This window comes from Suncus etruscus, chromosome 6 (assembly GCF_024139225.1).
Source record: "Suncus etruscus isolate mSunEtr1 chromosome 6, mSunEtr1.pri.cur, whole genome shotgun sequence".
Classification (NCBI taxonomy): Eukaryota; Metazoa; Chordata; class Mammalia; order Eulipotyphla; family Soricidae; genus Suncus; species Suncus etruscus.
This window is the reverse complement of record NC_064853.1, coordinates 55095141-55121751: the sequence shown is the minus strand read 5'-3', so window position 1 is coordinate 55121751 and position 26611 is coordinate 55095141. Positions and strand designations below refer to the sequence as shown.

The 26611-nt window shown below is 42.4% G+C and overlaps 1 protein-coding gene and 1 pseudogene across 2 annotated transcripts in view; one reads left to right on the top strand and one right to left on the bottom strand.

Moving 5' to 3' along the window:
- Positions 1 to 26611, top strand: part of CDC42 (cell division cycle 42) — a 52858-nt gene that overhangs the window by 11887 nt on the left and 14360 nt on the right. For both annotated transcript variants that reach the window (XM_049775067.1, XM_049775066.1), the window contains exons 2-3: positions 18497 to 18645; positions 23884 to 23956. In XM_049775067.1, the coding sequence (XP_049631024.1) occupies positions 18541 to 18645; positions 23884 to 23956 (178 nt within the window). In that variant the 5' untranslated portion in view covers positions 18497 to 18540. The remainder of the gene's footprint in view (positions 1 to 18496; positions 18646 to 23883; positions 23957 to 26611) is intronic.
- LOC126012419 (uncharacterized) lies at positions 22427 to 22520 on the bottom strand (annotated as a pseudogene).

The window sequence follows — 26611 nt, the reverse complement described above, 5'->3', positions numbered from 1 at the left end:
GCAGGCACAGGGGACCATATGGGATGCCGGGATTCGAACCACCGTCTTTCTGCATGAAAGGCAAATGCCTGAACTCCATGCTATCTCTCCGGACCCAGAAAAGTTTATTATTGTTTTTTTTTGGGGGGGGGGCCCACACTCGTTTGATGCTCAGGGGTTACTCCTGGCTAAGCGCTCAGAAGTCGCTCCTGGATTGGGGGACCATATGGGACGCTGGGGGATCAAACCACGATCCTTCCTTGGCTAGCGCTTGCAAGGCAGACACCTTACCTCTAGGGCCACCTCTCTGGCCCCTTATTATTGTTTTTAATGTACCGTATTTTCCGGCATATAAGACGACTTTTGAAACAAACAAAAAAAAGTCAACCAAAAATCAGGGGTCCTCTTATACGCCGAGTATATTCCGAAAAATGTTTCAATATGCCGCTAAACGAAAATTGTCTGAATATTGCCACAAAACGAATTTTCCAACTCGATCCTGCACCAATCACTGCAAGGCTGCTAGGACCGTCTCTCTAACTCAGCCAATCCAAGCAGGCTTTTTATGCATGCAAATTAGACAGTGTTCTGGACCCGAATCTACACTGTCAAAAGCCTGCTCAGATTGGCCAGAGTCAGAGAGGAAGTCTATTACAGTAGAACCTTTGAACCTTTGCTTGTTGTGATTGGCTCACTGTGGTACATACAGTTGCAGCATAGGAACTTCTGTCTGATACAGCGAATATAGGCCTAAACCTATGTTTTAACTGTAAAATTTAGGGGGTCGTCTTATACGCCCAGTCATCTTACATGCTGGCAAATATGGTATACTCATTATCTTAGGAGGGAGTTAAAGAAATATATGCTTCGTGATTTTTTTAAATTTTTCTTCAGAAAGCGTAAACTCTGTTAAATACAAGTTTTTAGCTGGAGAGATAGTACAGAGGGTAAGGCACTTACTTTGGCAGACTAGGTTTGATTTCTGTCATCCATATGTTACCCCTGAGTATTGCAGGATGTGATCCCAGAAAAAAATATGTTTGGGGACCTGGGGTGATAGTAAAATGGATAGGGCATTTGCCTTGTATGTGGCCTATGAGGTTTTATCCCTTATAATCCATATAGTCACCTGAGCCCTGCCTAGAGTGATTCTGAGTGCAGAGCCTGGACAGAGTAAATCCTGTGCACCTCCAGGTGTGGCCCAGAACCACCAAACAGAAAAGGATGTTTAGGATGGGGTGGGGGTAGGGTCACTCAAATGTTGTGATGCAGTTTGATCTCTGTATCACACGATCTCCTGAGCAAGCCCCCTCTCCCTCCCAACAATGACCCAAAAAACCAGAATAGTATGTATAATTGAAAGTTTCACCCTGTCTTTATGGAGATTCCTTATTATGACTTATTGCTTGTAACAAAAATAAACAGGGTAATGTAATAGGAGGGAGTGGTCTGTTTTATTTCATTGAATAGTGTGCTTAGTTGAGGTATTAGAGCAGAGATCTGGGAGATGAGAAGCCATAGCTTTATTTTTCCCCTTGGTATTGGGAAATTAACTGGTCTCTTGTGAGCAAGGTATGCATTTTATTACTGAACCACAAACCTGACCTGCCAGAACTTCTAAAAGCAGGGGTAAGAGCTCTCTTGGCAAATAAAAAGAACTGGAAGGAAGGACAATGCTTGGCTGCCTTTATGTTAAATAGAGAGTTGTATAGTGACAGCATGGAGAATGAAATGAAGAGGTGTATAAAACAGATTTAAGAGGGAATAAAGAGGACTGGAGCGATAGCATAGCAGGTAGGGCTCAGCTCTTGCCTGTGTGAGGCCAACCAGGGTTGGATTCCAAGCACCTTATATAGCACCCTGAGTCCACTAGAAGTGATCCTGAGCTCAGAGCTAGAGGTTGAGTCCTGGGCCCGGAGAGATAGCACAGCGGCGTTTGCCTTGCAAGCAGCCGATCCAGGACCAAAGGTGGTTGGTTCGAATCCCGGTGTCCCATATGGTCCCCGAGCCTGCCAGGAGCTATTTCTGAGCAGACAGCCAGGAGTAACCCCTGAGCACCGCTGGGTGAAAAAAATCTGGAAAAAAAAAAAAAAAAAGAAGTTGAGTCCTGAGCACTGCCAGGTGTAACCCAGAAATAAAAAACAATGAAACAAGCCAAAACAAAAGGTACATTCCAAGGCTTAAAGGTAGGTACCATTACATTGATAACTGCAGTAATTAGGAATTTTTTTTTTGTAAGTTAGACAAATATGATGAATTAAAGGGTTATGGATATCCAAGGTTCAGGGAGATAACTATATGAATTAAAAGGCACAGACTTTGAAATCAGCACCACACTGTATTATATAATTTAAGTTGAATTTGGCAGCTGACATCTGATTTGATGGATAGATTATGATTGGTTGAGAACTTTATTCCTCAGTTTAACCCAGCTTGTTTACTTTTTTTGGTGTGGACCTAACCCAGGGCTTACACATGGGAGGCATGTGCTTAGCTACTTTGCTTTCCTACTGTTGTCTTACCTACTGTCCACCTCATTTCCGTCCTCCCTAAAACAAGGGGAGATTTAGAATTTGCTACAGCTATAGTAAATTCATATTTGAGGTTTGGGATAAATGAAGTGAAATTTATCTGTTTTTTTGGGTGTTGGGAATGTGACAATACTTGGGTACAGCTTCAGATACAGTGCTTCAGAGTACATAGGGACTATAAAGTGAATGACTTTGTTCTTTTATTTTGGCCAGGGTTACTCCTGGCTCTGCACTCAGGAATTATTCCTGGTGGTTCTTAGAAGACCATATGGGATGCCAAGGATCGAACCCTTTTTGACCTTGGCCTCAGCAAAGCAAATGGCCCTACCCTCTGTGATCTCTCCCTGAAGTGCAGGCTATTGAGCCCTCAGGGCTCTCATATAAAAAGCATATGCTCCAGCCCTTTGAGCTCTATGCATTTACTATATTTTCTGGTTCTCCCCCGCCCCCCAGTACCTGGCTATTTTCAGGGCTAACTGCTGGTCTGTGCTCAGGGATCACTCCTGGTGGTACTCTGGGTACCATATGGGCTGCCATGCATTGAACCCAGGCTGACTGAAAGGCAAGTACTATTGTTTCAGCTTCACCTCCTTTTTGGTATGAGCTTGAGAAGATCTTTGCACTTAATTAAGTAAAAATGGCCAAATCCAATTCTCTTATCTCTGCTGATGTTGTGATAATTAGGAGTTCTTACACATTCTTGGTTTAGTGTTAACAAATTTTGAGTTGTGATGCTCACCAAAGTCTACATACACTCTTTTTAGTTGCAAGTTTGCTCTGGTGAACACCACAACAAAAATATGGACACCAAACTAAGTGTGTTGCTTACAAGTGGTACTTGCTGGGTCTGATTCCTGGCTTCAGTGCTCACATTTTTTTTTTTTTTTTGGGCCACACCAGGCACCGCTTAGGGGTTTCTCCTGGTTCTACACTCAGAAATCACTCCTGGCAGTCTCAGAACCGACCATATGGGATGTTGGGGATCGCAAGCACCCTACCCACTGAGCTACCCACCCCTCACATCATGGTGTTTGTTGAAGGTTTAGATCCTCTTGTAGTGCTCACAAGTCTTACCTGGTTGTGGCACTGCTGGAAATTGATTGCAGTGCTTAGTGTATAGGTTGACACCAGGAATCAAACTCTGGTCATTATGCTTTTATGGTGCTTCTTTATCCTTTGAGCCATCTCCTGGTCCCCCTATTTTCTTTCTTAAGTAGGAGATATGAGTTGCAAATTGCATACGAGTGCCATATTCTAATGTTGGGAAGAATGTGTGTCTAAATGATGCTTCTTAGTTGTTACAGTTTGTTTTGGGGGATGTACTTGAAAATGCTCAGGATTTATTGCTGGTTCTACTCTCAGGGATCATTCCTGATGGCTCTGGGATTCTGATGGCTTGGGGATAATATGGATTCAAAGCAAGCACCCTACCTGCTGTATCAAGAACATCAGCTCTGAGTTGTGTGCATATCCGACTTGCATTATTGTTTGAAGAGGATGTATATTTTGCTATGGACGTTGGAGGATATAACAGTGTTGAAGTTTTGTTTTTCTTTTTTTTTGATTTTGTTTTTGGGCCACACCTGGTGATGCTCAGGGGTTACTCCTGGTTATGCACTCAGAAATCGCCTCTGGCTTGCGGGACCATATGTGATGCTGGGGGTCAAACCATGATCTGTCCTAGGTCAGCACGTGCAAGGCAAATGCCCTTGCACCACCACTCCAGCCCCAGTGATGAAATGTTTAATGAAGGCTCAGAAATTGCTCCTGGCAGGCTCGGGTGCCAGGATATAGGATGTCGGGATTCGAGCCACTAACCTTCTGCATGCAAAGCAAATGCATTACCTCCATACTATCTCCGGCCACACACACACACACACACACACACACACACACACACACACACACACACACACACACACACACACACGGCTTTACACTCAGACACACACACACACACACATACGGCTTTACACTCAGACACACACACACACACACACACGGCTTTACACTCAGAAATAATGTCGGGATTCGAGCCACTAACCTTCTGCATGCAAAGCAAATGCATTACCTCCATACTATCTCCGGCCACACATCATCTTTAATATTTTGAGCAAAAATCCTATTGTAAAAAAAAAATCCTATTGTAATTTTCATTATCTTTTTTTTTTTTTTTTTTGGTTTTTGGGTCTCACCCGGCAGTGCTCAGGAGTTACTCCTGGCTCCATGCTCAGAAGTCGCTCCTGGCGAGCACGGGGGACCATATGGGACGCCGGGATTCGAACCGATGACCTTTTGCATGAGAGGCAAACGCCTTACCTCCATGCTATCTCTCCGGCCCCAATTTTCATTGTCTTTTAATAAAAAGAGTTTTAGGGGCTGGAGTTATAGTATAGCAGGCTGAGCATTTGCTTGCATGTGGCTGACCTGGGTTTTATAAACTCTAGTACACCATATGGTCCCCAAGCACTGCCTGGAGTAATTCCCAAGTACAGAGCCAGGAATAACCCTGAGCACTGTTAGGTATTGCCCTCAGACACAACAAAATATTAGTGTTCTTTCACATCATTGCATACTCCCTAATTTCTGAACACTTTTTTGGGAAACATTTAGGTGTTTATTGATTGAATTAAAAACTATTTGGGGGGGCTCACCAAGGGATGTGATTCAAGTGATAGAGTGTACACATTGTTCGTGTAAGGGAGGTCCTCTCTCTCCAAAATTAAAATCCTCAACCATCAATCAAATAATGTTATTAGCCTTACTAATTTAAAGCAGATAATTTAATAATACACTTTTTCACCTTACTAACATATTTTAACTGAGGAATCTCCTTGCTTACCACTTTTCTTGATCTAGCCTGGTCCTCAGTAATTTATTCCTATTGGAATAGACATTTAGCAGATGGAACATAAATTAAATCAATCAACTTGACCTAGAGAAATGTGCTGGTTGACCTGGTAGTAGGTCTTGCCTAAAATATGTAACTTAACAGCAAAAGGAGATATAAACTGCATTCTCTAACATTGACAGGATTTGATAGGAGAGAAAATTAATGCTGATTCTGTCTAATCATGCAACCAGACCAACTCTTCTGTTGGGTAGAGAAGGAAGACTTGTGAAATGCAGTCTTGTTCTCTTGATTTGTAGGAGCTACTTCAGAGGAAGGGAATTTCAAATGAAAATCACATGAGTGTTTTTTTGGGGGAGAGGCAGTACATATCAAGTGGTGCTTAGGGCCTACTCCTGACTCTGCACGCAGGGATTATTCCTAGCAGGATTCCTTGGACCATATGTGGACTGAATCTTGGGTCACCATGTATAAGGCAGGTGCCCTACCTGCTATACTTTCTCTGGCCCCTGCATTAGTATTTTTTTTTTTTTTCGGGCCACACCTGTTTGATGCTCAGGGGTTACTCCTGGCTAAGCGCTCAGAAATTGCCCCTGGCTTGGGGGGACCATATGGGAAGCTGGGGGATCCAACCATGGTACTTCCTTGGCTAGCGCTTGCAAGGAAGACACCTTACCTCTAGCGCCACCTCGCCGGCCCCTGAATTAGTACATTTTAAGCTGAGGTGAATATTGGTTTTTTTGTGACACCACTTCTGCCAATAAAATTCTAACACTCTCAGAGTTAGTGCAGATCCCACAGACATAGCTGACAGTTTTAGACAAATCATGTTTTTTTTTTTTTTTGGGTTTTGGGCCACACCCGGCAGTGCTCAGGGGTTACTCCTGGCTGTCTGCTCAGAAATAGCTCCTGGCAGGCATGGGGGACCATATGGGACACCCGGATTCAAATCAACTGTCCTGGATCGGCTGCTTGCAAGGCAAACGCCGCTCGCTGTGTTATCTCTCTGGGCCCCAAATCATGTTTTATAGTTTGTTACCCATTCCCAATTCTAAGTTCTGATACAAATGAACTTTATTATTAAACAACATAATATAGTGGGTAGGATGCTTGCCTTGCAAGAGACTGGCCCAGGTTTGATCCCTGGCATCCCAAATGGTCCCAAGCTGCCAGGAGTGATCCCTGTGTGCAGAGCCAGGACTATGTCCTAAGCACAGCCAGATGTGGACCTGGACCCAGGACAAACAAAAAGCATTCAGACATTTTTCCAGAATAATATTTTTACCCACTCTGCTTAGCAGATCAGCAGTTGTCACTATGTAGCTTCCATAATATTTTGATGTCTTCAGTTTTTTAGTTCCTTAGACCATACCGAGTGCTATGCAGTGGCTATCTCTCTCTCTCTCTCTCTCTCTCTCTCTCTCTCTCTCTCTCTCTCTCTCTCTCTCCCCCTCCCTCTCTCTCACTTTCTCTCCCCCTCCCTCTCTCTCTTTCTCTCTCTCCCCTTCCCTCTCTCTTTCTCTCTCTCCCCTTCCCTCTCTCTTTCTCTCCCTCTCCCCCTCCCTCTCTCCCTCCCTCCTTCCCTCCCTCCTTCCCTCTCTCTCTCTCTCTCTCTCTCTCTCTCTCTCTCTCTCTCTCTCTCTCTCTCTCTCTCTCTCTCTCTCTCCCTCCCTCTTCTCCCAACCCCCACACACACCTAGCAGCACTCAGGGGTTACTCCTGGCTCTATGCTTAGGAATCGCTCCCGGCAGGCTTGGGGGACCATATAGGATGCTGGGATTCGAACTACAGTCCTTCTGCATGCAAGGCAAAACACCCTACCTCCATGTTCTCTCTCCTTCCGCAGTGGCTCAAATCCCACGCTCCCAAATGCAAAGCATGTGCTTAACTCTAACATCATCTCCCCACCATTTTTAACTAGTCTTTTATTAATTTTAATTCTTTATGTAATTTTTTATGTACACACCAGTACTGTTATTGTTTTAGGAATACAGTATTGCTATACCTGTCACCTTGGGGATCAGCAGCATTTATTTAGGTCCTCTAGGTTCTTATTGACTTCGCAAACTCAGTTCTGTAGCAGACTGACTCAGAATATTTGATGTTTTTATTTAGGGATGGGGTGGGGGCACTATACCCAGCAATGATCAGAAATTACTCCTGACTGCATTAAGAATTACTCCTGGCAGTGCAAGGGGACTTTATTGGATTCTGAGGATCAAACCCTGGTTGGTTGTGTGGAAGGCAAGTGCCCCATTTGCCTTATTGCTCCAGCTCCAGAATTTGTTATGTTTTAAACAGAAGTTAACAAAAAGGTTACATAATCATATTTGACCTACTTTCCTTCATATTGTTGAAACTGGTACTATACAGCAAAATCAAAATCTCTAGTTAATCTGTTCTTTCTCATCTGGGTCATTGGGACATACTAATACATAGCATTATTAATAATATTTGGCAACTTCCTTGAAGGCTAGAATTAATCAAATTAGAACTTGACTTTGAAATGACCACCTGTATACTGAGAGCTAAAATTGACATTTGTGGTAATAATAAAGAGTACTGTAAGCATTGTTGAAATGAAGAAAAATTATGTGCTACTTTTTAAGGAAGTTGGAATTGTTGCTGTTTTTTCTTTTGTCTTTTTTTTTTTTTTAATTGATAGGCTGGAGAATACAGCAAGCAGGGTTCTTTTCTTATAAGTGGCTGATCTGGATTTGGTTATCAGCACCCTATATGACCTTGTAAGCACTACCAGGAATGATCCCTTTGTGTGGAGCTAGGTGTAAGGTAAGCCCTGAGCACCACCAGATCTAACTGAAAAAAACAAGCCAAAAAAAAACTAAGTATATGTTTTTTTCCTTTTTTGGTTTTTGGGCCACACCCGGTGATACTCAGGGGGTTACTCCTGTCTATGCCCTCAGAAATTGCTCCTGGCTTGGGGGGGACCAAATGGGATGCTGGGGATCGAACTGAGGTCTGTCTTGGATCAGCCATGTGCAAGGCAAATGCCATACTGCTGCTCTATCATCACTCCGCCCCCCAAGGTTTTTTTTTCTTCTTCTAACTCAAAAGTCTTAACATTGACTGGGATTGGTGGAGAGTACAAAGATGCTTGTTATACCGGTGACTGACCCCCCCAGTTTGATGATTGGCACCATACAGTCTTGAGTACAGAATTCTGAGCCCTTGAGCACTGCTAAGTGTGGTCCCAATTCCCCTCCTCTGGGAATAAAAAAGCCCCTCAAAATTTATTGACTTAGTTCCAGATTTTACAAGGTTGGAGTGCAGGCATTGCATCTAAAGGTCTAGGATATATCACAGTGCTGCATAGTACCATCAGGAATGACTCCTGAGTAACACTAAACTTTGAGCAACTCATGAATATCTGTCATGTGTGGCCCATAATAAAAAGACAATACAACTTATTGACTTAAAGGTCTCTTATCATTCAAAAGTAACAATTCATTACTGTATGGTAAGCACTGTTTTATAAAGTTCTTTTTTTGTGGGGAGGGGATTCACCACACCCAGTGCTCAGGCTGGCAATTCACAAGGGACCAAATGGGATGCCTGGGATCAAACTTGTTTTGGTCACAAGAATGCACATGCCCTACCAATTGTACATTTATAACCCCAGTCTGTAAATTCTTTATGTGTCCCCTCCTTTATTTTGGGGCTTGGGGACTTGACTCTGGTGGGACTACACCTGGTGAGGCTCAGGACAGATGTGTTGCCAGGGATCAAACCATGTCAGCCACCTGCAAGGCAAATGCCTTCCCATTGTACTATTTCTCTGGCTACATTTGTAGCCACAGTGGTTTTTTTTTTTAATTTTGTTTTTGAGTCACACCCTGCATAGCTCAGGGGTTACTCCTGGCTCTGCGCTCAGAAGTCCTTCTGGCAGCGGGGACCATATGAGAAACCAGGATTCAAACAGGGTCTGTCCTGGGTTGGCCGTGTGGAAATCAAATGCCCTACCACTCTGCTATTGCTCCGGCCTCCACAAGGCTTTTTTTTAAGTAAAGCAAAATATTTTTGGGCTGGGGTCATCCCCTTTGGCGCTCAGGGGTTACTCCTGGCACTGTGCTCAGAAATTGCGCCTGGCAGGCTTGGGGGGCCATTTGGAATGCTGGAAATCGAACCTGGGTCTGTCTGGGGATTGGTTGCATGCAAGTCAAATGCCCCACTACTGTGCTATCACTCTACCCCTGCAAAATAATTTTAATTATTAATTAACTTTAATTTTTTTGGCCATATCTGATGGTCCTCAGATTATTCTTGGTGATACTTAGGGGACTGTATGGAATGTTGGGGATTGATCCTGGGACAGTTGTGTGCAAGTCAAACGCAAGTCAAACACCCTTCTCACTGTATCATTTCTGCAACTCCAGCAAAAGGTGGTTTTCGTTTGTTTGTGCCATACCTGGCAACGCGCCTGGCTGTGCACTTAGAAATTACTCTGGTGGGGGGGGCGGAGTAAAAGCACAGTGGTAGGGCATTTGCCTTGCACATGGCCAACCTGGGACGGTTCTGGGTTCAATCCCTGGCATCCCATATGGTCCCCACGCCTGTCAGGAACGATTTCTGAGTGCAGAGCTAGGAGTAACCCCTGAGTGCTGTCTGGTATGGCCCCAAAACCAAACTAAAAAAAAATCAAACTACTGGGAGGCTTGGAGGACCATATGGAATGCTGGGGATAGCACCTAGGTTAGCCGTGTGCAAGGCATATTCTATCCACTGTGCTATTGCTCTGGCCCCCCATCAAAAGTTTCCATTGAAAGAAATTTACTTAGATGGAGAGAGAAAGAGAAGAATATGTGTTAAAGAGAATATGGACTTGGAATAAAACCTTTTTTTTTTTTGGTTTACACCCGGCAGTGCTCAGGGGCTACTCCTGGCTGTCTGCTCAGAAATAGCTCCTGGCAGGCACGGGGGACCATATGGGACACCGGGATTCGAACCAACTACCTTTGGTACTGGATCGGCTGCTTGCAAGGCAAACACCGCTGTGCTATCTCTCTGGGCCCGGAATAAAACCTTCTTTAAATTTTATACATTTTACCTTACGAGGAAGGTATTAACTTCATTTTTAGCAAAGGGAATACTGAACCATAGAGTAACTTGCCTAATGTCTCCTAGCCAGACTGGTAGAGACAGTCTTACTAAATTTATTCTTAGTGAAACCTCAGTTTCCTGATGGATTGCTGAGCTGTTAGGTCAGAAGTCTAAGAAATGCAAGGTTTCTCAGTATAAAGAAAAGGAAGAGAACTCTTACTAATATTATTAATTTTCACTTCTTGCTTCTTTTCTACCAGTAAAATTTTGTAGTCTTCTGCATTGTGAAGAAACAGGAAATGAATTTAGCTCATGCTTCTTGCTTCCTCTTTTTTTTTTTTTTTTTTTTTTTTGGGCCACACCCGGTGGTGCTCAGGGATTACTCCTGGCTGTCTGCTCAGAAATAGCTCCTGGCAGGCACGGGGGACCATATGGGACACCGGGATTCGAACCAACCATCTTAGGTCCTGGATGGGCTGCTTGCAAGGCAAACACCGCTGTGCTATCTCTCTAGGCCCACTTCCTCTTTTTTTAAATGCCAGCAGTTGTCAGGATATTCTTATCTACCTACTTGCAGTAATCATACTTGTTATTTTATTATTCACTTTTTAGGGGAGAGAAAGTAGTGTTAGTATTTTAGAGCAGTAATTTGAGAGACTGCTTTTGTTTACATTTAATTACTGACTAATCTTAGACTAGGGAGCTTCACTTATTTGTAAGGTGGGAGTGAGAAATGTATGAAGTATGTGTAATATATTTAGAAAAGTCATGGCTAGCTGGAGCAGTGGCGCAAGCAGTAAGGAGTCTGCCTTGCACACGCTAACCTAGGTCGGAGTGCAGTTTGATCCCCTGGCATCCCATATGGTTCCCCAAGCCAGGAGCGATTTCTGATCACATAGTCAGGAGTATAGTGTTTGCTGCTAACACTGTTATATTTTTTGTTTACTATTATTAGTAAGGAACACTTTTTGATGTATCTAGTAATTAAAGTATTTCTTTCTTTTTTTCTTTTTGGTGGTGGTGGTGGTGGTGGTGGTGGTGGTGGTGGTGTGGTGGTGGGGTGGAGGTGGTGGTGTAAAGTATTTCTGAATAGCCTCTATGCTATCTCTTCGGCCCCTCCTTTGTGTTTTATTGAGAGTTCAGATTCTGTCCTCCATACCCGGTTTTTGAGCCACACCTGGTGGTGCACTCAGGGGTCTTTCTTGGAGTGCTTGAGGGGACCATCATATGGGGTCCCAAGAATTGAACCTGGTCAACTGTGTGCAAGGCAATTGACCTACCTATTATTGTATTATTACTCTAGCTCCAAGGAGTTCAGTTTTAATAGATTTTGGATAAAGATCTGTGGATCTGGTGTTTTTTTGTTTTCAAACTTTGGATCACACTCTTCAGAACTTCTGCCCCTGAAATCAGGGGTCCTCCTAGCAGAACTCAGAGATTATATGAGTTCCCAGGATTGAATGGCTGCTTACAAGGCAGACTCAGCCCCTGTCCTGGGATCTGAGTTTGTAACAACCCCATTTTAGGTAATTGTAGTAATGGTAGTCTGAGATGATAATTTTGGAATGGCTAATTTAGAGGTTGTATTTCAAGAAGAAAAAAGATTAGATTGTAACAACTGTCAGAAGTTTGCCACTTAGTGATAATTCAAAACTAGAAAAAACTTTTAATTTGAGGCTTAAAGCTAATATTATAGGATCTTTTTGCATTTTGTTAACACCAGTTAAATAACTTGTTTTAGAGACTATGGTGTAGGTAATGAAAGGAATAATACAGAACTCTTGAGGCAATGAAGAAATATTTGGGAGCTGGAGAAATTGTGTAGTGGGTATGGGCTCTTGTCTTCTTACACGTGGTAGTAGTCCCTGGTTAGATTCCTGGCACTGCATATGACCTACCAGGAGTCGTGATTCCTGAGTACCGAGACAGGAGGAATCACTAAACACCATCAGTTTGGCTCCAAAACAAAAAATGCATATGGCAGGCTGTTGAACTCTGAGTGTGTTGGAAGGTAGGGAAAGGAAGAGGGTCTTTGTTATGCTTTCTTTGTATTTTGCAAAAGTTTTGACCCTGGGGTCAATCCCTGGTGTTCTCTCTCTCCCTCTCCCTTCCCCTCTCTCTCCCTCTTTCCCCTTCTTTCTCCCAGAACTAGGAATAAATCCTGAACACCACAGGTGTGGCCTCAAAACACAAAAACAAAACAAGCAAGAAACTTTTTAAGTCTTGTGCAAGTTTTTCACACTGGATGAAAATAGTTGGTTATTATTGATACACTGGGTTAGAAGAATTCATGTATATTGAGTTTGTTCTTTTTAACTAGATTGTGTGTATGTTTGTGTGTGTGTGTGTGTGTGTGTGTGTACACTTCTTTCTTTCTTTTTTTTTTGGTTTTACTTTATTTTGGAGCCATACCTGGTCATATTCAGGCTGCTGCTTGCTCTGCCCTCAGGAATTACTCCTGATGGGCTTGGAGACAACATGGAATTCCAGGAATTGAATCTGGAATGGCTGTATGCAAGGCAAGCACCCAACCTGCTGTACTATTTCTCTGGCTATGTTCGTGAAGTAAAATACTTTGAAAATAGAGAAACAGAGGTGAGTTAAGGTGGAAAAAAAGAGTGAAGTAAAAGAAAGGAGCTACATCCTAAAAGTTGGCAACTCCAGAGTGAAGTCTATGCATTAAAATAAAGGGAAAAAGTTGCTTAGCCAGAGTAGAAGGATATGAGTGACTCCAAGATTGAGCTTATTATTTAATTTTCTTTTTTTTTTCTTTTTCTTTTTTTTTTTTTTTTTTTTGGTTTTTGGGTCACACCTGGCGGTGCTCAGGGTTACTCCTGGCTGTCTGCTCAGAAATAGCTCCTGGCAGGCACAGGGGACCATATGGGACACCGGGATTCGAACCAACCACCTTTGGTCCTGGATCGGCTGCTTGCAAGGCAAACGCAGCATCTCCCCGCTGTGCTATCTCTCTGGGCCCTATTATTTAATTTTCATAACAACTATAGACTCTTTGATATACTTCTGCTTTATAAACAAGAAAACTCAGGGGCCCGGAGAGATAGCACAGTGGCGTTTGCCTTGCAAGCAGCCGATCCAGTACCAAAGGTGGTTGGTTCGAATCCCGGTGTCCCATATGGTCCCCCATGCCTGCCAGGAGCTATTTCTGAGCAGACAGCCAGGAGTAACCCCTGAGCACCGCCGGGTGTGGCCCTAAAACAAAAAAAAAAAAAAGAAAAAAAAAGAAAAGAAAACTTAAGCAGAACAAGACTAAGAAATTTGGGGCAATAGCAATAGCAAAAGGCATTTGCTTTGCACATGGCCAACCCAGTTTTGATTCTTGGCATCCCATATAGTCCCCCAAACACCTTCAGGAGTAATTTCTGAGTGCAGAGCCAGGAGTAACCCTGAGCTCCTCCAGTGTGGTCCAAAAACCAAATAAGAAAAAAGTGTCAGGGTGATTGTAAGCTTTGAACAAAGATTAAAATTCAGCTGTCTTGTCTTCTATGTTAGGGGAGTTATTTCATGTCCTAAACTTAGATATTTTGGATATTCTTCTTATCAAGGAGGGCAAACAGAAAGTCCTTATTGGTTGGGGGACTGTTATTTCTTTTAATGAAACAACTTTCTGTCCTGGATTGGCTGCATGCAAGGCAAAAACTACCGCTGTTCTATTTCTCTGGCCCTGAAACAACTTTCTGAAAGTTCTCAAAATAAGGTTTTTTTTTTTTTGGGGGGGGGGCCCACACCTGTTTGATGCTCCTGACTAAGTGCTCAGAAATTGCCCCTGGCTTGGGGCGACCATATGGGGGATTGAACCATGGTCCTTCCTTGGCTAGCACTTGTATGGCAGACACCTTACCTATAGCGCCACCTCACCGGCCCCTCAAAGTAATGTTTAATGATAAGTTAGTGTGCCTAGGGCCCGGAGAGATAGCACAGCGGTGTTTGCCTTGCAAGCAGCCGATCCAGGACCTAAGGTGGTTGGTTTGAATCCCGGTGTCCCATATGGTCCTCCGTGCCTGCCAGGAGCTATTTCTGAGCAGATAGCCAGGAGTAACCCCTGAGCTCCGCCGAGTGTGGCCCAAAAACCAAAAAAAAAAAGATAGTGTGCCTAGTACATTTCTTTTTTTTGTTTTTGTTTTTTGTTTCTTTGTTTTTTTTTTGGGGGGGGGTCATACCCGGCTACGCTCAGGAGTCACTCCTGGCTCTATGCTCAGAAATCGCTCCTGGCAGGCTCTGGGGGCCATATGGGATGCCGGGATTCGAACCAACGTCCTTCTGCATGCAAGGCAAACGCCCTACCTCCATGCTATTCCTCCGGCCCCTAGTACATTTCTCTTACGTGAAATCTATCTAGCAATCATACTACTGGAAATACTTTGTATTTATTTTTCCAGAAAAAAGATGAAATAACTTTCAGAAAATTTGGAATTGTGTTGTGAAGAATTTGTGTATAAGTGCTCTATCCGCTGTACTGTCTCTGCCTGATTCCATTGCTTTGTTTCTTTTGTTTTTGTTTTTGGGCCACACCCGAAGCACTCAGGTTACTCCTTACTCTGCGTTCAGAAATCACTGGTGGCAGGCTTAGGGAACCATATGGGGTGCTAGGGATTGAACCCGGATCTGTCCCAGGACAGCCCTTCCATTGCATATTTAACATTTAATAAGGTGTTACCTGTAGCCACCAAGAAATTATCATCCCTTAGGATTATAAAAAGAAAAGAATTTTATGTTTTTTTGTTTGTTTTTGGACTGCACCTAACACCGCTCAAGGGTTACATTCCTGGCAGGCTGGGCAGGATTGGGGGGGGGTTACATATGGGATGCTGGGGATTGAAACCCGGGTTGACTCCACTGTACCATCACTCTGACCCCAAGAATTTTATCTTAAGTGGTAATATAGAGGGTAGTGTCTTTTCTCCTAGAAAAATTAAAATATTTTATTTGCTCTGAGATATCATTTGTCCCAATTTTGTAGATATAAAACTAAAGGAAAAATGTCTGGTAATGATTGCCTTACACCTTTAGTAAAGATGTTTTGATTTAATTTTGCAGTATATATTTTGGGGACTCTCAAATGGTCCTCATGAGGCCAGGGACTCCTCCTGTGGTTCTTGATCAGTTGAGCTGGTGGTTGAATACAAGGACCTGAGGATTTAGTGCTACCCAGATCTTGTAATGTTGGAGGTTATCTTGATCATCTGGAAAGTGCTCAGGAGATTCTATTGTGTTGGGACTGGGATATGGGTTAGGTGTATATCAGACATGCTTCCTAACTGCTGTACAATCTCCTGGCTTTATTCTGATTTAAAAAAATTTTTGTAACGCCTGTCTGGATCAAGCCTGGGTCTCATTTATGCAAGACTTATGCTTCACCAGAGCCACATTTCCATTGCACATTCTGATTTTATTTATGTTTAAATGTGAAACCAAGAATATTAGGATTAATGAAATGAAAATTTTCATTGCATTGTGATTGATGTTTTCTTAAAATGGAGGATAAGTAGAGTATGGGAAGCTAAATCAGTTATATCTATTTAAGTTTGTGTGCTTCAAGTCATCAATTTTTTTCAGTATAAAATGTTTGACTTGTTATGCTGTGCATTTGAATTACTAACTTAGTCTACTCTAAGCTGCTGAAAACTGTAGCTTCCCTGACCTTTATTTAGATCTTCAAGGTGGAGACGTATTGGTGGTATCCTGCTGTTTGTTTGTTATAGTTTGTTTGCAGCTCTGAGATTGTGAAATGTTTGTTTTTTTGGGTTATACCCAGTGAACACACATGGTCTGTTTCAGGTTCTATGCTCAGGATGACCTCCAGCAATGTTTGGGAACCCTTAGGCAGTGTTGGGGATAGGACTAGGGCAGCTAAATGCAAGGCAAAATATGTACTGCATCTTTTTTTCTCCCCTACCCCCAAGGCAGGCTCCTTAACCCCTGTACAATCTCTTTGGCCATTAACTAATTATTACTAGTTTTTGTACCACACCTGGTTGTGTGCAGTGGTTACTCATGGCTCTGTGCTCAGGAATTACTCCTGGTGGTCTTGGAAGACCAAGTCTGGGAAGCTGGGGATTGAAACCGGTTTAGCAAATGCCCTGCCTTCTATACTATTGCTCTGGCCCCAGGACCATAAAAAAAAAAAAAAAAAAAAAAAAGGCAGTATATATAGTACACTGTTTCTCAGTCCTTTAAGACTGTGGAAGACTGTGGCTCACTTCTGACCTCGTTTCCTTTCTGTCCTACCTTGTTGTTCTAGTTTTGTTGTGGCTTACTTCCCACTTACATGCTTTTTATCTGTGGCCCTCTTGGAATATCCAGGAGATTTTATGGCCCCCAACTGATAAATTGTCTTGTGTACATGCACAAAAATTTCAGTATAAAATGATAAGTCTTGACCTGTCATGTTATGCCTTTTTTTCCTTTTTTTTTTTTTTTTTTTGGCCACACCTGTGATTCTCAGGGGTTATTCCTGGCTATGCGTTCAGAAATAGCTCCTGGTTTGGGGGACCATGAGATGCTGGGGGGATCAAACTGTGGTCCATACTAGGTCAGCCTCGTGCAAGGCAAACACCCTACTGCTGTGCCACAGCTCCAGCTCCATGTTATGCATTTGATTTAGTAACTTAGTCTACTCAGATTTAAAACAGCCACTGATAATCATAACCTCCCCGATCTTTGTTATTCTTCAGGATAGAGACATACTGGTGGTATCCTGCTGCTTGTACATACACACTTGTGTATCTATAACTGAAATGAGTGTTCCATGCCTCATAGGATTCACTTTTGGTTTTCAGGGGTTACTCCTGGCTGTGTGCTGAGAAATCGCTCCTGGCAGGCTCAGGGATCATAATGGGATGTCGGGGATCGAACCTGGACCTGTCCCAGGTCGTCTTCGTGCAAGTCAAATGCCTTACCGCTGTGCTATCACTCTGGCCCCATGATTTATTCTTAAATAAGTTCTTAGTTTTATTATACAAATATATATACTGCATCTTGTATTACTTTTTGTTTTAAGGCTACATCTGGTTGTGCCCAAGCTTTAATCTTGGCTCTGAGCTGAGATTGCTTTTGGTAACCTCTGGGGATCATATGTAGTACTAGGGATCAAACACCTGTTTGGTACATGCAAGGCAAGTGCCTTACCTGCATTACTATCTATCTCTAAGGACCCCACATTACATTATTTAGCATGTTTTGTTTTTTTTTTTAACCTTACCTAACTGCTTTATCTACTTATGCTTTTGTGGGGATTGCTGGCTGGGAGTTGGGAGAGGTGTCCAATTCTGGAGATGCTTGGGAGATCCTGTTCTGGGGATTGGTCCTAGTACATTAGCCTAGTTCCTACTTGGGATTTTTCAATGACACTTTTGTTTTTGGTTGTTAGGTCACACCCAGAGGTGCTTAGGGGTTACTTTTGACTCTGCTCTCAGAAATCACTCCTGGCAGGTTCGGGACCATATGGGATCCCTGGAATCAAACTTGGGTCCAGCCCGGGTCTGCTGCCTGCAAGGCAAACACCCTGCCCCTGTGCTATCTTGCTGGTCCCTCAAAGACACTTTAGAAGTCAAAAATTTTGACCAGTGATCAGAAATTTAAAAAATTGACTTATTACATATTGGGTGAGTTACGGTTTTTTTTTTTAAGGCTTTCTATCGGTTATTTTATTTTTGGGCTACACTTGGCACTGTTCTGGGACTAATACTCTTGATTCTGTTTAGAGTCATTCCTGGCAGCACATAGTGCTGTGGGGGTTGCCTACACTGAAAGCAAGAACTTTATGTTAACCTCTCTACTATCTCTGGCCCTTTATGGGTTCTTTTATTATTTTTTAAAATTTATTTATTTTTATTATGAGTTCTTTTAACCGTAATATTTGGGTGCTAGTTCTATTACTCACCTGAATAAAATGAGTGAAACTGTTGTTACTTGAAGAAAAAAAAAAAGCAAGTGCTAAGAACATCTGTTTTTGTTTTTGTTTTGCAGGCCACATGTAGTCAGGCTCAGGGCACCATAGATTGATAGTACTTGTATTATCTCTGGTGGACAAACAAATATCTTTAACTTCCTTTTACAGGTCATCATTGAAAATAAAGCAGTGGATATAAAACTGTTTCAGCAATGCAGACAATTAAGTGTGTTGTTGTGGGCGATGGTGCTGTTGGTAAAACATGTCTCCTGATCTCCTACACAACAAACAAATTTCCATCTGAGTATGTACCAACGGTAAGTATAAAGATTCCTATCATTTATATTAACATTTGTTAGTAAAATGTTATAGTTTAATCTTTTTGGAACTCTGCAAAATGAAAATTTTCTGTTGTCTACCTTTGTTTCCTGTTTCCTCTTTTTTTTTTTTTTTTTTAATTTTATTTTTTTTTGATTTTTTTGGGTCACAACCGGCAGCGCTCAGGGGTTACACCTGGCAGGCTCAGGGGACCATATGGGATGCCGAGATTCGAACCACTTACCTTCTGCATGAAAGTCAAATGCCTTACCTCCATGCTATCTCTCCAGCCCCTTTCCTGTTTTTAAAGATACTGACTTTTCATGGGTAAATTATATACTTTAAAATTAAACTGCTGAAAAATCAGTTGAACATCAGAAGGGGTGACACAAGAGTTTCCAGGAAGTGCTAAGAGGTAGAAAAGATTCTATGTACCAGAAGATTCAAGAGTGATGGTCTCTTGGAGAATAGATCATACATCCTGGAATGGGGCAACATCTTTTTTAAATATCTTGGCCAGTGATTAATCAGGAGGGCTTGGAAGTCTTTTGGGATTTTGTTTTTGTTTTTGTTTTTTGTTTTTGGGTCACACCCGGCAGTGCTCAGGGGTTACTCCTGGCTTTATGCTCAGAAATCGCTCCTGGCAGGCTGGGGGGGGGGGACGACCATATGGGATGCCGGGATTCGAACCGATGACCTTCTGCATGAAAGCCTTACCTCCATGCTATCTCTCGGTCAGGGGCTCCTTTTGGGATTTTTTGAAAAAATTCTTTAACTTCAGAATAAGTCTCTGCTTATTCTCCTTAGCTAATTAAAGAGAATCATAAAAAGTTACCTTGTAATAGGGGAATGCCAAACTAGCTTTTTTTTTTTGGTTTTTGGGCCACACCTGTTTGATGCTCATGGGTTACTCCTGGGTATGTGCTCAGAAGTCGCTCCTGGCTTGGGGGAACCATATGGGATGCCGGGGGATCGAACCGTGGTCTGGTCTTACCGTAGCACTTGCAAGGCAAACACTTTACCTCTAGCGCCACCTTCCCTGCCCCTACCAAACTAGCTTTTAGTTGGGAAGAGATTACCTGTTTTGAAGTGAACACCAAAAGAAACCTTTGTAGGGAGCCTCTCCTACCAATGCTTTTCACCAGCTCCTTTGAAGAGTAGAGTGAAAATGTGAATAACAAAGATAATTACATTAATAACAAATACAATGATGAGAGTTATTTGAAGTGACATTCATTTGTGAAAGGACTTGTTTGGGTGAATTGTTTTTTATTGATTGACCAATCAGGGGTATAATTATGTTAAGCATGGGTGTCCATTTAGTGGTGAGAGGAGAGTTAAGAGTTGGCTTGGCCAACTACTTACAACCCCGGTTAGTTGTTATGGAGCACCTATATATACTTAATTAGGGATTAGTTTTTGGAAGTAAAAAAGAGGAAAATGTCTGAATCCTTAAATTAATCTTTATATTTTTGTTTTGGGGCCACACCCGTTGACACTCAGGGGTTACTCCTGGCTATGCGCTCAGAAATCACTACTGGCTTGGTGGGGGGATCATAAGTGATGCCAGGAGATTGAACTGTGGTTTGTTCTAGGCTAGCGCTTGCAAGGCAGATGCCTTACCTCTAGCGCAACTGCGCCACCCCGAGATTAATCTTTAGACATAAGCATTTGGGGGGGGGGGTTTGGGTCACACCCGGCAGCGCTCAGGGGTTACTCCTGGCTCTCTGCTCAGAAATCACCCCTGGCAGGCTTGGGGGACCATATGGGTTGCTGGGATTTGAACCACCATCCTCCTGCATAAAAGGCAAATGCCGGGACTGGAGAGATAGCATGGAGGTAAGGCATTTGCCTTTCTTTTTTTTTTTTGGTTTTTGGGCCACACCCGGTAACGCTCAGGGGTTACTCCTGGCTATGCGCTCAGAAGTCGCTCCTGGCTTGGGGGACCATATGGGACACCGGGGGATCGAACCTCGGTCCGTCCAAGGCTAGCGCAGGCAAGGCAGGCACCTTACCTCTTGCGCCACCGCCCGGCCCAGGCATTTGCCTTTCATGAAGAAGGACGGTGGTCCCGGCATTCCATATGGTCCCCTATGCCTGGCAGAGGTGATTTCTGAGCATAGAGCCAGGAGTAACTCCTGAGCGCTGCCGTGTGTGACCCAAAAAAACCCAAAAATAAATAAATTAATAAATGAAAAAAAAAAAAAAAAACGGGCCTAGAGCGTAGTGTGGTGGGGAGGGGAGGGCGTTTGCCTCGCACACTGCCGACCCGAGTTTGATTCCCCAGCCCTGCCTGTTGAGAATTCTGGAATAATCTCAGAGTGGATCTATAATCTCTCGAGAAGGTTCTGGTTTTCCATGACGTCATGGGGGAATCTAGGCCACGTGACGGTCAAAAAAAAAAACAAAACCCTAAAGATGACTAAACTCATTTTGGGCCGTGGAGGTGGCGCTAAAGATAAGGTGCTTTGCAAGTGCTAGCCAAGGAAAAAGGTGTCCCATATGGTTCCCCCAAGCCAGGGGCAATTTCTGAGCGGTTAGCCAGGAGTAACCTCTGAGCATCAAACGAGTGTGGCCCGGAAAAAAAAAAAAAAGCAAGTGCCCTACCTCCACACTATCTCTCTGGCCCCAGACAATGCTCCTTAATAATTTAAGGGGCATTGCATGCAAGTTAAAAGTCTGGTATTTACATGGATTGGAATTGACTGGCCATTATTCCCAAGGCAGGTAAAATTATCTAGGGGAAGAAAGAAAAGGTTCTTGAAAGAGGAAAGAATTGTAAAATGTAAAGTGAAAAAATCTCTAAGGGAGATCTGATCATATGCAGATACATTTTAGAGAGAGGATATTCAGAATTTTTGTCTCTAGTCCATTAAAGTTTTTTTGAATTTGAAAGGGGCTGGCTAGATAGCACAGCATCTGCTTGCCTTGCATGGGACGGATGGGGCTCAATTCCTGGCATCCCATATGTCCCCTGAGTATGGCAGGAGTAATTTCTGAGTATGCATGACCGGGTGTGGCCCAAAGACCAAGGAAAAAAAAAAGAATTGGAAAAATATTGAGGACCATACCTAGTGGTGGTCAGTGCTTAAGCCTGACTGACTGACTGACTGCTCAGACATCACTCCTGACAGAGTCTGGGAGATCGTATAATAAGGTGCTGGGGTTTGCAAGGCAAATGCCTTACCTGCTTACTATCTCCCTGGCCCCTTAGTTAAATCTAAAACATGATTTATGAGGGGCTGGAGCCATAGCACAGCAGTAGGGTGTTTGCCTTGTACGCAGCTGACCCAGGACAGACCTTGGTTCTGTCCCCCTGCATCCCCTCCCCTAAGGTCCTCTGAGCCAAGAGCGATTTCTGAGTAGCACATAGCCAGGAGTAACCCCTGAGCATCACAGGGTGTGGCCCAAAAAGCAAACAAAAACAAAACCAAAAAACTAAAAACATGATTTATGAGTCTTGTTTTATTTATGGCTTTTGTTATTAGGTATTTAAGGTGGGCTTGTATATGTTTTGTAAGGTGTTTTATATTTGTGGATCTCTTAAAAAGGGAGAATTAAGTCTTACAAATAAGCATATTTTGAAAGTTTACCTACATCTTTACATTTCCTTGTTCTTAGTATCGAGAACCGATTTTCTTTAACCTTTTCCACTCTTCCTTACATTCAAATAATAATCCTCCAAGAACCCATTAAAACATGAGCTAGGAAATATGTGCATATTACTAAGAAAGTGTTAGATAACTGAAAGATTAAATACAGCTGTTTCTTTTCTTTTTTTTTAATATGGAACACTTCACAAATTTGCCTGTCATCCTTGCGCAGGGGCCAATTTTAGTTCCAATTTTAGTATGTGTACTGCCGAAGCGAGCACAATACAGCTGTTTCTTAAATGTTGCACCCTTTTCCTAGTTGGAAAGTATTTTCTTCCTTTTTTCTTTTTTTAACTTTATTTATTGATTGGTTGGTTGTTGGACCACATCCAGCAATGCTCAGGAGTTACTCCTGGACCTGCACTCAGAAATCGCCCCTGGCAAGCTGGATGACCATATGGGATGCCTATTTTTTCAATTAAAATTAATCCAAAGGAACCCATGAATTAGTGTTGTGTCTTTCTCCATTTCCTGCCATTACCTCACATTTCCACAAACAACTTACTACAAGATTAATGGCATATATTACATTTGTCATGTGCCTTGAGAGTTTATATACAATTAAAGCATCTATAATAAGACATGTTGTATCATGTAGTTTATATCTTATCATTTGGGTCTTATTCATGAAGTCCTAACAAATAATCCACCCCCTTTTTCTAGTACATTCTCCTTGAGGGAGGGGAATAATTAATGGGCTTGTTTGCAAAAACAAGGCTCTTTAGATCTTGAACCTTGATTCAATGATTGTGGTTTTAGAAGATTTTGATTTTAGATAGATAGAAAATTGTCTGTGAGAAAAGAATTACTTAGAAATTAGTTAGAATGGGGCCCAAGTGATAGCATAGCAGGTAGGGCATTTGCTTTGCTCACAACCAACCCAGATTTGATCCCCTGCATCCCATTTAGAACTGAGTCTGCTGGGAGTAATTTCTGAGTGCAGAACTAGAAGTAACCCTTGAGCACCTCTGGGTTGGGCCCCAAGAAACAAACAACCCCAACAAATAACAATAACAACAAAAACAAGTCAGATTGAATGTTGAGTTAAATTTATAAATCCAGTTCTATTTCTAAGTTTGTAAACCTGAATAGAATTGTTTTTATATACTTAAGGGTTTCTGCTCTTGTGGACATCTCTAACCCTTCGGTGACTTTACCCAGGTTAATGGAGTAGGGCAGGTAGCATTAACATATACCACTTTTCTAAAGAATCTCTTAGCTCGGGGCTGGAGAGATAGATAACACAGCAGCTGATCCAGGACCTAAGGTGGTTGGATGAATCCCAGTGACCCTTATGGTCCTCCCTCGTGCCTGCCAGGAGCTATTTCTGAGCAGATAGCCAGGAGTAACCCCTGAGCACTGCCGGGTGTGGCCCAAAAACCAAACCAAACCAAACCAAAACAAACAAAAAAACCCTCTTAGCTCAACATGGTAAATTTTAGTTGACAAGATGGTTAAATATAAGGAACAGTGACTAGTAGAGGGTTGTCTTAGAAAGGAAACAGTGCTGTTTCTTAAGAGATGGCCCATCATATTTTGACCACCTCCCTGAAAACTAACAATGTTTTATTTTTGTGTTTTTAGGTTTTTGACAACTATGCAGTCACTGTTATGATTGGTGGAGAGCCATATACTCTTGGACTTTTTGATACCGCAGGTGAAAATTTTATACTTTCTATAGTATTTTGATTGGTAACTAATAACAGTTAACAGGTTGTCTGATTTGTTGTTATTGACCTTTTGGAAAACTAGCACATCAGCAAACTACTTTCTTTTCTTTAATAGTTAGCAAGATTGGCTATCATGGTTGATGTTTACCCAAGTAATAATTTTAGATTTGGATCGGCAGTTAGGAGTTTGAAATACCCAGTGAGGGTGGTGTGATGGTAGGAAATTAAGTAGAGAATATAGCATTTAAGACAAGCTATATAAAGTGTGTCTATATAATGCATGTATGGATAGTCATAATAGATAGTTAACTTCTTATTTTTTGGTTTTAGGTTATGCCTGATAATTTTTAGGGGTGTTACACCTAGCTCTGAGCTCTGTAATATAGGAATTACTCCTAGAGGTTGACTACTTGCAAGGCAAGCTCCTTACCTGCTGAACTAATATTTCTAACCCCAGATAGCTTGTTATATTTTGCATTATATCAGAAAACAACTGAAGATCACTCCAGGTTATAGCTAATGACCTTGACATTGTGTCTAGTTTTTCAGATTGTCTGAAAATAATTTGAGGGCACCCTAATTTGTAGCTTACAATCTTAATATTGTGGGAGCCAGAGCAGTAGCACAGCAGGTAGGGCATGTACCTTGCCTGTGGTTGACATGAGTTCAATCCTCTGCATCCTATTTGGTCCCTGCCAGGAGAAATTTCTAAGAGCAGAGCCAGGAGTAACCCCTGAAGTCTCATCCCCACTGTGGCCCAAAAAGCAAAACCCTTTCTCGTTTTTGGGTCACCACTGGCAGAGCTCAGGGGTTACTCCTGGCTCTGTGCTCAGAAATCACTCCTGGCAGGTGTGTGTGTGGGGTATATGGGATGCCGGATTCAACCACCATCTGTCCTGGATCGGCTGCATGCAAGGCAAATGCCCTACTGCTGTGCTGTCTCTCTGGCCTCTCTTTATTTTATTTTTTATTTTTTTTGTGTGCTAGGAATTGAGTTTATATGCAAGATATGTACTTTACAACTGAGCCATATCCCCAGCTCTTCCTCTCCATAACAATGACTGCATATCTGACTTCACACTTCTTTATCATTAGTCAAAGGAAGATTCCAGAAAGCCATTTTTCTAGCATGTAGGAATTCTGTACTTTTATATTTTTGGTATGTGTGCTTTTGGAATGGGATACATACAGGGGATGCTCAAGGATCACTCCTGGAACTGCTTGAAGGGACATGTGGTATCCGTGGTTAAATTTTAACCCCTGTACTATATTTCAGGCTCTTTTTTGTTGGGGAGGAGGGATTTTGGGACACATCTGGCTCATGGCTTACTTCTGGCTTTGCTCCTGGAATCATTCCTAGTGGGGCTCGGAACCCACCAAGGTTACTAAAGATCAAACCCAGGTAGGCTACTTGCAAAACAAGTGCCCTATTCACTGTACTTTCTCTCCAGCCCTTTTTTATTGCTGCTCAGGGCTTTATTGGGGGGGGGGGGGTGATGGGACTTGAAATGTCATTTCTGGTAGTGTTCAAGGAATTAAATAAAACAGGACAGCATACAAGGCTATTGTCTTGACCTTTGTACTATCTCTATGGCCTCTAAACTTTATCCTTTTTATAAATTACCCTCTTAATGTCTATCAGGGGACATTTAATGCCATATCCCACATCCCCACAGTGGATTGAACCCAGGACCTTAGAAATGCAAGGCGTATTCTATACTTATGAGCTACAACCACCCACTTCTTTGACAAATTACTCTTTTAAACATATATTTATTTCATTTTTGGACTACACCTGGTAGTATACAGCCTTACTCCTGACTCTGTTCATTCCTTACAGTGCTCAAGAGATCATATGTGGTTCTGGGGATGGAACTGGTCTCCTGTGTGTAAGGCAAATGTTATCCTGCTTTTCTGTACAATTTTTCTGGTTCTACCTATTGCTCTAGGGAGTGTGTTACTTATTTTGAGGACCTCTCCAGTTTTAATTGGGAGGATCAAACAAAAAAATTGTAAATAGTTAACCTTAGAGGTCATGTTTTCTTTTTTGTTCTTTTTGTTTGTTTGTTTTTTTGTTTTTTGGGTCACACCCAGCAGCACTCAGGGGTTATTCCTGGCTCTATGCTCTGAAATTGATCCTGGCAGGCTCAGGGGTTCATATGGGATGCCAGGATTCAAACTCAGGGGACCCCTCTAGGTTGATTTTGTCTTAGCTGTTGTACTGAGTGCTGCAATAAATAGTGGTGTGCATACATTCTTTTGGATGAATGTTTTTTTGTCCTGGGGATAGATACCCAAGAGAAGGATTGGTGGGTTATATGGCAGCTCAATTTTGAGTTTACTGAGAACACTCCATTCTGTTGGGGCTTGGACCAGGCACCATTCCCAAGAGCAGTGGATGCAAGTTCCTTTCTCAACACATCCCTGCCAACAGAGATTGTTTCCATTATTTTTGATATGTGCCATCATTATTGGTGTAAGATGTCTTGATTTGGATTTTCCTAATTATAAGTGATGGTGAATATTTTTCATGTGTCTGTTGGCCTTCCTCAGAGAAGCATCTGTTCATTTCCTCTCCCTATTTTTTGATTTTTTTTTTTTTTTTTTGGTTTTTGGGCCACACCCAGTAACGCTCAGGGGTT